We start from the raw sequence: 11273 nt of genomic DNA, 5'->3' as shown, positions 1-11273 counted from the left end.
AAATAAGCCAAGCCAATGAAGGTGGTAAATACCAGTCCCAAAACAAAATGAGAAAAATTTAAAATAAAACCTTCAAATACCTACCTCTTCGGGAAACGAAAAACGTGCAAATATTCTACGAAACAGCTACTTCTACTTAAAATGGCGTTTCCAATCTGCTGGACAGTGCAATAGGCCAGCCATAGTGTATACATAAAATCATGCAATGAGGTTAACAGATAAACAGAAGAACCAAATTACCACTTTATTCAAACACCACACAATCAACCACTGGATTGGTCTACTAACCATTACGTTAAGCATTAGCTGATACGAAATAAAGGAATAGGCATAACATGTCAAAAAATAACCATAATATATATTATGCGGCTTTACAGGGATCTATTCCATGGTACCATAAGTCGCAACCCGAAACCTCTCGAGCAAACACCGCCTAGCTGTTAATGTTAACACCAATATACACAGGAATGAATTGTACAGGAAGTAACATTATATATACACATCTACATAATATCACATTTATTCACATCATGCGCAGCCGCAACTTTCATTTCCGTTTCCAAAATTAAAGAATACTGTATGTTAAATTTCCACACATCACAATATCGTGCAAACATCAGAAAAATGGAACCTGATATAGTTTAATAACTTCATATATTTGATTTCCTTGACTGTTATGTGCTTATCTAGATCGATCTTCTCGTGCACGTATGTACTGGAATACCAGATCGTCGTTTGAAAATCAAATCTTCCAAACTCTTTCGTTTGAATACAGAACTCAGTCGTTTGGAAACGTTACCAAGTATGCTACGTCGGCGTTTAACAGGCTTTGCATACTGATTATCAATAACTATTGCATGAGCAATCAGTTCCCGGAAGGCCACGTGTATTGCCTGAAAGTCTTCTGCAGCAGAGACCTCATATAATTTACAGTTGTAGCAAAGTGCTGTCTGGCGTACTTCACTCACGCTCACGTCGCGTAGATGCTCAAGATCTGTTTTGTTTCCAAGAAGCAGTATTGGAAGATGTGATGTGTTAGGATTTCTCCGAAGTCTCTCCACTTCACTTTTGGCATGATAAAATGTTGCTCCATCAGCCACATTATAGATGATGACAAAGGCATTGCCGTCTTCTCTTGATACATTCTGATGATAGTCGCTCACGTTTTCCTGTAACAAAACATGTCCAAGTTAATTGATTTGATGCTCGCAAACATGATGGCACAATCATCACAACAAGTCTTGCTCTCCGTCTTCATTACAGTAGGATTTCAAATTCTATTCAATTTCAATTAAGTCTTGCAGATTGTTATTTAAAACCTAGAAAATGTTGCTAAGCAAAACATTATTTTGTGTTCGAAATGGTCCAAAGACGAAATAAATACCCGTGACAATGTCCCCCATTGACAGCAACTATACTGAACATTTCTTTTAGAAAAAAAAATACATTTGGAATTGATTAGAAGAATAGATTTGAAGAAAGTATTTGATGAAATTTGCCATCGATAAACAAGGCTAAATATATTTTTCATTTAGTTTTTAGATTTAGAAATGACATTTAACTATAAATGAAATGGGTGGTCTGTGCGAAATATAAGCACATTATAATAATTAATGTTCTAAAAGTGAATAAGGTTCGAAATCTTTTATCAAACTATATTCTTATGGTACACCAATAAAACCAATATTGCAGTAAAATTCTTTATGTCTTATTCAATGGTCGGGATGAATTGATTCGGGGCAAATATACTGTTTTATTAGACCGAGTTTCAAAAAAATATAAAAGATAAAAAGATTGAATCGCATACATGTTTCAAAGAAAATACTCTATGACCCCAAAGTAAAAGTAAATGTTTTATTGGTAAATTGACGACAATCCAAAATCACTTTCCTTTTTCAACAGTTGCACTGGTTATTTTAAAAATATCAAAAAGAAACCATTCATTATGTCGATTTAAACCGCGTTCAAGTCTGAGGTTTTGTGGTTGCACAAACAACGTTCTGAACTTATTTCTGTTAAAAGTATACAAGACCATCCAGACTGTTTTACAGGTATTAGCATAAGGATTGGGTAAAATACATAAAATAAAAAATTCATTTTCTTTGAAGACAAGCAAATGGAACAACCGTATAGATTTTTGTAGCTGACATTTGTCAATGTTCGTCGATATTCGAATTTTGAAATAGAGAAAAGACGACATAGACTGTCTCAAAATAAAATGACACAAATTTTTAAATTTGAAAAATACGACCTACATCTGACGATGTTTCCGTTAAAAATTTGAAAATGGTAAATACAAGTTGAATTAGTCTGAAGTTTTTTTTGGTTCTTGAAATATTTAACAAAGCGAACTGGAACTTTGATGACGTAACCGACGTTACGAATTCGAAAATTTCGAACAGACGACACTTTGCTTATTTTCAAATGTCTATCTGCTGAAAGAGTTTATTGAAAGTCGAACCCATTCGTAGGATTGTTGACGTATTAAGCCTAAGTCAAAAATCCCTTAATCGAAAATTCATTACTTTTTTCTAAAAGTAAATTGAAGCTTGTCTGATATCATCGAAGTTTTTAATTCCAAAAATACATTGAAAAATCATAATTTTCCATCACCAACCTTTTTGTTAATATCCTTCAAGTATTTAAGCTCTTATAGAAATCTCCTGACATATAGTATCGAATCAAAGTGAAAAATGACACATTGAAAGGTTGACCAATATAAATATGATAAACGTTAATCCATTCTAGATTTTATCGATTAGTTTTGACTGGTATCAAGATATCATACATCGATAGAGTGCTTACAAATAAATCATTGGGTACTAACGAAATATCGGAATGTGATAACCGAACACCTCAGTTTATCGACAAACAAAACGTTGTTTGGATAGGCATCAAATGGGAATATTTTATAAGAACTAACAACTAGCGATGAAGAATACAAGAGCTATTTACCGAATGCGGTGACGTATCTGTAATCTCTATGTTGAATGTTTCGTCTCTGGCATTCCATACTGTATGGTAGGTGTGATCTACAAAATATACAACATAATCCTTTTGTTTGCAAGTATATGATTATTGGACCCAGTTATATTTAAGTTATGATGGGATTTCAAGGTTGGTGACGTCATTTTTCACCTTGAAGAAAATCGCACTTAAGAGATGTCGAGCAAATTTGACCACCAGTGGTCAACGCAAACAATAATATTTGCCTGTTTGGACTGTAAGGCGGAATCGTCTCGAAATGACGTCATATCAAAGGTTGCTGGTGAAACGAGTCCATAATACTTGCTTCTTTCCTTCCTATTGCGGACAATACTGCAAAGCTGTTTTTTACCAATATGACCTTCTAAAATCTTAGTCCAATCAAACAATCTCGATTTTTATGCAATCAAATCCGAATATACCAATTTCAAGTATTGCAAAGAAATCAAATATATTAAGGATGGCCAGACCTGGCGATTCAAAGCATCTCAAAGCCATCATGAGCGAAGCACTCTGATCAAATTCTTTCAGATGCCTCTATTTGCCGGAAGTCGTTGGAAGTCTAGTTGCTGCCAGATTCTGCCATTTACCTCAACGCACCCATACCCTCTTCTGCCGGAAGTCTAGTCTTAGGTCTTATTACCCCTAACAATAAAATATTCCAGTTCCATTTTTCTGGCATGATTTCCAGGTTTAGAATCTATAGATTTTCATATTGTAATCTGATCCCTTGTCGAAGTGTATGGACGAAAAAACGAACATTTCCAAAACCTTTTTCTAGATTGTCACAATCCGAATTAGCAAAAACTGTTATACAAAATTACGACAATGTCTTAAAATCTTTATTTTTTTCTAGTTTTTAATTATCAATTGTAGATAAATTTAAACCAAATTTTAAAACATCGATTGAGTTAGCTAATCGGGCGAGTAACATTTCTCTAAAAGTAAAGTGGCAATGCAGGAAAATTATTGGTATCAAATATAGATGGGTCATAAAATTCCAGAAATTAATCTTATTGTGTCTAGATTTCAAGTCCCTATCCAATGGAACCGTTCTCGATATTATTCTAGAACGCACTTAATAAATGTTATCACGACAAATATAATCATCAACAAAGGTATTTGCGGATTGATAAAGAGAATCTTCTTATGACGTCAGTTCTTACCAAAACTGACCCGCACTCAAGGTATATTGATCAAATATAAACAAATATCTCTGGCCAGACTCAGTTCGTATAATCAAACCTAGATTAATCCAAATAAATACAAACATCAGTACACTTTAATGGTCAAGTCGAAGGTGCTGGTAACTATGTCATCTCAACAATACACACACGTCATTGAACGAAAATTATACCAAGAGCGAAATTTAAATAATTTTAAGTAGAACTTGTCTGTGTTCCTACATTTTTTACCTAATAATAATAATGGGTAAAAGCTACTTTTAAATGGAACTGGCTGCAATGTGCAATGATCATGAGCCAATATAGTTTGTTCAAGTACGTCGATCTCACCAAAAGCAAGATCGGTATTATCGTCACCAATATTGTTCGGTGATCAAAAAATCATATCTCATCGCATGTTTTACTAACTTTAGTCCATATTCATGAGGCATATATATTTTGTCATAATTTGCTCCTTGTTTGAATTACAATCCAGACGTAAGATTACTTTTTCATTATAGATGTAATTATAGAGCTATCCAGTCTGTTCATTCATTTCAACAAAGGGTCAAGCCACTATGGAAGCCCATTTAACCAAGAGTTGTCATAAAACAGATAGCCTGTATGTTTCCAACACCCTTGTTGTCAAAAAAAGTTTCAGACGAATTTCGTTTCCATTACTTTGACTAAGACAAAATTTTTCATGAAAACGTTCTGATAAATTAGCCTGATATATAAAACAACCACAAACCTGGATAAAAAAATGCATTTTGTTCTTACCTGTAATCGAACTGTATTCGCCAATGAATCTCTTTGTCAAGAATCTCACAGTGATAGCTGAAATACAAAATGGGTATATTAGCTTACAGGAATAAGCTAACACAAGTGTAACTGTCTCCGTATTCATTTCATGACTTTAACAATCTAAACAACAACATTTATTGCAATGGAAATGCACTATTAAACAACTCGGCAAATAATGTGGAAGCAAACAACCAAGTAAATGCAGTCTGCCTATTTTTGCAGTTGTTCGAAAGATCACATCGCTTGATATGAATAACTCCTTCGTATTACATCGTACAGGTCATCTCTCCCCATCTCTGTCGTGTGACTACAGCATTGGCTCTGGAATGATTGGCAACTTCAGTAGCGGATCTATTACACACTGCTATCCATATCACACAATTTTCTAATATCCAAGAGAACAATCCATCACCATCATGCACGAATATGGGTGTCAAGAAACATCAGATGGAAAATTTCCAATGTTGACTTCTTGTTCTTGTTCAGTGAGTTGCCTTACTTTTCCTATACAATTTAAGTCCTATTATGACATCATTGACCCCCATTTCCAGTCCAGCTGCTTATATGTTATTACACCTGTGATCACCATAAGACGAACAATAATTGTTAGGATCCAGTTATAATTTCTTCGAGTTCATTTTGATGATGCATTGAGTAGCTGGATCCTCAAACCTAAAGATGGGTTTCCCTATTTTTTTTAGTGTCAAATTAAGCAAACTATTGTTTCTAATGAATTATTATTTGTTTTTAATTATATCATTATGCTCTTATAGCATATAGTTAAGAGTTTTAACCAATCATAAATGCCCATTGGAATTCTACTAATTCTCTTCTAATATAGTTAATTATGAAGTAATCATCTAATTAGTCATATAAGTATTAGCATTTCCATTTTCTTAAATAAAAATAAGGGAACCCATCTTTAAGTGTGAAGATCCAGCTACCCAATGAAATAACGTTATACAGTCCACGTCCATATCATGCTCTGACTTTAATGTCAATAATCATTTGATCCAATCCATTCGAATACCACAAAGGTCAACCAACTTCATAGGTCCAAATCCATCACCCCATTTGCATTAAAAAACAAACGAATTCATAACTCACTGAGCAACTGAGCACATTCCTTGAATATAAGTTGTAGAATATTACTAAGCGATCAGTAACAAAGACGAAATTCCCAACTGATTGTTGATTGGCAAGTCACAGAGTATAAGTTGATACACTTGTATTGACTTTATATCTAGGCTTTGGCAACAGAACGAAACCAAGATCAATTGTAAACATTGGTTTAAATAACCATTAAAATACGAAGTTTGAGCACTAGCAATTGGTTGTTAAAACCTAAATGGTTTGTATATCCAAGACTTTAAAACAGTTTTGAAGCTTTCAGCAACTTCTGAAGGCAAGCAGTTCATCAATGCAGGATGTTCACATTCAGATAAGAGCAATAAATTCACAATCCAAATCCATGTACATACATATTCACATTCGATTCCACATGAAGTCTTAGTCTATAGCATTCCTAGATTACCAAAAACATTCAAGATCCAATTCTTGCATTATACATTTGTTATGTATTGATGACAATACTGTTCTGATGGTTGTATGAATATGAACTTGAGTGTAGGTATTGTTTAATGGTGTAAATAAACGTCAAATAAAACGTATTGTGTTAAAGTAACACTGCATGATATTGAAAATGGAAGGCTTTCGGATATCTTTATTGAAACGATGCTGGATATCTAATATTCTGGTTGCTGCAAGAGCCTAAAGACAGTTACAAGCTTTAGAATACTATTTCCTTATCCCATGTCGTTATCTTGAAAGAAGTGCTCTCTGTTTACCATCATTGTTTCTGCTCATCACAAATAAAACTTGTAATTGACAATGCTGATAGATTGACATAAGCCTCAACCATAAGATACGTTTATACTAGAGTGCACTACACTTTGCCATACCTCACAACAACAGGTACTCGGCACTCATTTTTCAATATCTGGTATTTGCCCATCATAAATTCTTCAGAAGCATCATTATTTGCAATTCTCTGCACTTTTATTAATTTCAAGTTCAGAATACTTTGGCAAGGATCAGAAGTGACCTGGGTGAACTGAGATTAAACAGTGTAGTTTATCTTCTCTTGATCCAAACGGAAACAATGATTTACTCTGTGGATTAAACTGGATAAATGAAACGATCTCAAGGGTCATTGAGAACTTCACAGATTAACATCAAAGACAATACAAGCAATGGCCTTCAGCGTTGTTGAGAGCAATCTGAACAGTACCATCACCAAGGGTTGCAGAATCTTTTTCTCGTTATGCTTACCATTTGATACATAATTCAAGGAATATATGACATTTTGTGCAAATTAGCGAAAATTGATGCATTCAACTTTGGTTACCAATGCAAAATATAGAATAAGGAATACAAATTTGGAATTCAAGTAATATCTTTTAAATATTGCATGCACTTACCAGATTTGCCTACGTTTTCAGCTCCAAGTACGACAATTCGTAATGTCGATACTTTAGCCTTCATAGTTCCTAACACATCCAAAACATTTGATTGAATGATGAGCTAGTGAAATTTCAACAGTTAAATCTAAACGTAAAGCCCCTTGTTTATTTTTCTGGTGAGTAACATCGCCTCATGTTTGAGGTTGACACCATTTCACGAAACGGGGGGTTTAGACAGGGCACTATACGTAAACAGAACAATCAACATACGACAATCTGTACCAATTTGTTGTTATACACCTGTATTGTCTTGTATGGAACAGTCCATTTTTCGATTAACCCTTATTTAAATATTGCACCAAAGTGTATTTTTAGTGTTTCTTTAATTCCAATGGATCGAGACTCTGTTCAAAATAAACCTGTGCCCTGTTTCTCGATATTGATTGCCAATGTAATTTTTTGCAAAAGTTTGTTTAAGACATTATTGAAGGAAATATTCTACGTGTAACCATATATGCTTTCACATGTGGTTTGCCAAACAATTTTTTCATGCAGTTGGCAACATCGAAATTAAACTACAAGAATGCATGTTTAAGGAAACTTTTGTATACATAAAGATCGGCATCTCGGTGCGAGTTGACAAAATGCATGTGAGAAAAACAAAAATGGTGTCTTAATGTTTCCTTTTTCGGAACAGGTCAGATAAAGACTAACAATAAATGTTCCAATAAAAAAAATACATTTGATTATTCTTTGCCGTATAATCTGACACTTTCTTCACCAAGCAAGTTCTGTGTATTTACATTCAAATTGTGGGATTAAAATATCCATATTTGGCTCTGGAGAATTTCCGTTGTTTCCCGAAATAGCAACGATCAACATTTCCCAAATTAATCTTTTTGCTCTTAGTTAAATACCGACAAATAGTGCAATGTTTAATTATGTATTGCTATGAAAGCTGAAGTTGTATTTTGAGACGCGAAAGATTGTTACGTCTGATCACAAAATTGGTTTTGGATGAACATGAATCGGCATGCTACTAAAAATAGAAGTTATTTAATGCAATGCACTGTGTACATCAAATGAATTTTTTTTCTTTCACATAGAAATTTCAATGTTAAGTTATATTATGAAATATGATAAATAAATACACAAACATGAATAAATATATTAATATAAGATGATTTTCGGTACGATCAGTGAGGCATTAACAAAAGTCTGGGGACCTTAGATTCGTTGAGATGTTTTACCTACATGTAGAATGTTTCATATTTCTAAATAGCTCACAAAAACAGAGTTTTCCTCTGGTAACTTTCAAAGTTCAAAGAACTTATTGAATTAACGTTTCACTGCAAAATATCCTGTGAGGTATGTTTCCAGAAAGGCATGGTACCAAAGAAGAGTAGGGCGTAAAACTCCATTCGTTTCATTTTTACCATTTTAAAATAGGGATTGCCAATTCAATCATTCCTTTCAGAGAGACCTATGTGATATCTTGACATGATCGTTTGGGACCAAAAGGAATATATCATCATGGTTTATCAATATACAAATAATGTGTTCCGTGGTGATGAAACCTATATATCTTACGTTGTTCTATGACAGGAGTTTACAACCTGGGGATCAAGCACAGTGGCGTTTCTACGAAACATCAGGTGAGAGGACCGAACAGGTGCTAAAATTTCTTTCCCTATGTAAAATGATAATAAAATTTAAAAGTGGGGTGCTAAAGCCGGGCTAGTCTTTTTTTCTGGTCGACCATGGCCCCCCTGACCCCCAACCCCTGGTAATGCAATCATTAAGGATCCTGAAAGGGCTAATAGAAAGGAAAAACCTTGTTCCATTCATTTTTTCTAATTTTGAAAAGGGTTCATCCCATCGTGATAATACGCCATTTCACCAAGTTTAGTGAAAATTTACCAAAGCACTATTGACATATTCGACATTGCTTGTTGAAATTAATATTTAGTGATTCGTGTCACAAAAGAACAGCTAGAGCTTAAAATGAATTTTAAAAGAAGGTGTATTGGCAGCAAGGCAGTTTTCTGTGATCAAACTGCCCAGAAGGGGTTCTTGCTTAAAAAAAAGCATAGAAACGTTTGATGTAAATATTATCATTCTATTTTATTTCTGAAAATGACAAAGTGCATAATGATTAAAATAGGTGTCGATCAAATAATTATTTTGTGAAGTATACACCGTCCATATTTATGTATACTTGAGGCCACTTGATGTAAGTAAATATGTTCTGGACAAAATCTATGTTAGCTTACCCTGGTTCAACCTATTCTTACTAGCTCCATTCTTATTTAAAAACCAGAATTTTAAGGAAACAGACTGAGTGTAACAGGTAAACCATTTGGACAAAAAATGTCTTTGCTGATCAATAGTGAGGGAAGAAATATTCAAAGAAACAGTTGTAAAAAAGTATGCAATTTTGTTACGTTTTATATCGGGCCAAATGAGTGCGTTGTGTTTTATGTTTGTGTAGTTTGTCAATAAAAGACACCGTGTATCTATATACAGTTTTAGACATTTTGTTAACTTTGTTTTATGGCATGCCAGAAACATTTTGTGCAGAGAAGTTGAAATGGTTAATCTTTCCTGAAATATCTTATAACATTCTATTTTTGATTCATGCAATACCGGTTTGGATTTAGATATTGTTGGATGTTACGACTTCTTTTTGTCAAGGCGCCAGAAATTTTGTTACACAAAAACCTTTCAAGTTTACACAAACTCTTCTAACTAACATACCAAGAATGTGGAATTCATAAAAATAAAACGATTGCAAAAGAAAATTCATAAAATCTATGGAAATCAAAAAGGCATGAATTCAAAAACAAATTATGGAGTGATTATTTTAATTTTGAAAAATGGCACGGATAACTAAAATTGAGATTCATCTCTGCTCGTAGATATTCGAACATCCAAGTTCCTTTTAATGTTCCTAATTTGTGTTCTGAACCGTGATCACATGAGTAATTTAGTAATTTAATTCAGACCCCCCCCCCCCTGTTTTACTCAACTGGAAGACGAAATAAAAAACTCTTCTGATTTTACGCATTTTCAGTGATGCAGGTCGGAGGGGTTGTCGTGGAAAAGGCGTCTCGGCAATGAACGGAGGCCAGTGTGCTTCATACTGTGGAAATCGTAGTAGAATAACGTCGGTTAATTGAAAAGATTTTTGTCACTTCACACTGCGTGGCGTTGCCGTCTTCATTAGCACCATTCGGTGCGACAAAGTAGGTTGTTTCAACAGGTTGTTTTTGCCTACTGATTTGAGCCAGTGACTTCCGTATATAGTATATCTATGATTGACAGTTAAGAACTAATGTTTAGGTATTTCATTCATTATTTCAAATATAAATGTAATTTATATGACGACATCATTTTGACGAGAGGACGAACTTTATGACAAATGACATTGAAGCAGGTTATGTTTGTTTATAAATACATAGGGTATGTCAGGTTATTTATAATTGTGTTATAATAATAGCCCCGCCACACGGGACTGTGACCATTTGCGATCTTACAGCGACGGAAAATGTACTAGGTCGCGGTCAAACGTGAGGAAAATTTGAGTCCCAAAAAATTATGAACATAAAAACAAACGACCTCATAAAGGCAGTAACTATTCGACCATATTGTGTTCTTACGTTTTTTCCCCGATTGTACTGTGTGACGACCATCTTGATCCCTCGATCCCTCGAGTCCTACACGCTTATACCACTCTTATGGCGACCTTTATAAAACTCTCTGAACCAATTTTCCGTCGCAGTTAGAACGCCTTTCCGGTGTGAGGGGGCCATTAATAAAAAGTGGATACGTTATACAAGACATTGTCTAGACGTATAAA

At 34.3% G+C, this 11273-nt stretch overlaps 1 protein-coding gene across 1 annotated transcript; it reads right to left on the bottom strand.

The window, feature by feature from the left end:
- Positions 1-686: 686 nt before the first annotated feature.
- LOTGIDRAFT_172800 (hypothetical protein) lies at positions 687-7496 on the bottom strand (the record flags this gene model as incomplete). Its single annotated transcript, XM_009049978.1, has 4 exons — positions 687-1169; positions 2956-3032; positions 4929-4985; positions 7433-7496. 4 exons carry the CDS (start codon positions 7494-7496, stop codon positions 687-689), a joined length of 681 nt encoding a protein of 226 aa, XP_009048226.1.
- Positions 7497-11273: the final 3777 nt, after the last annotated feature.

The sequence above is a fragment of the Lottia gigantea genome (assembly GCF_000327385.1).
Source record: "Lottia gigantea unplaced genomic scaffold LOTGIsca_142, whole genome shotgun sequence".
In the NCBI taxonomy this organism is placed as follows: domain Eukaryota; kingdom Metazoa; phylum Mollusca; class Gastropoda; family Lottiidae; genus Lottia; species Lottia gigantea.
Note: the sequence above shows the minus strand (reverse complement) of the source record. Positions and strands in the feature narration are given on the sequence as shown.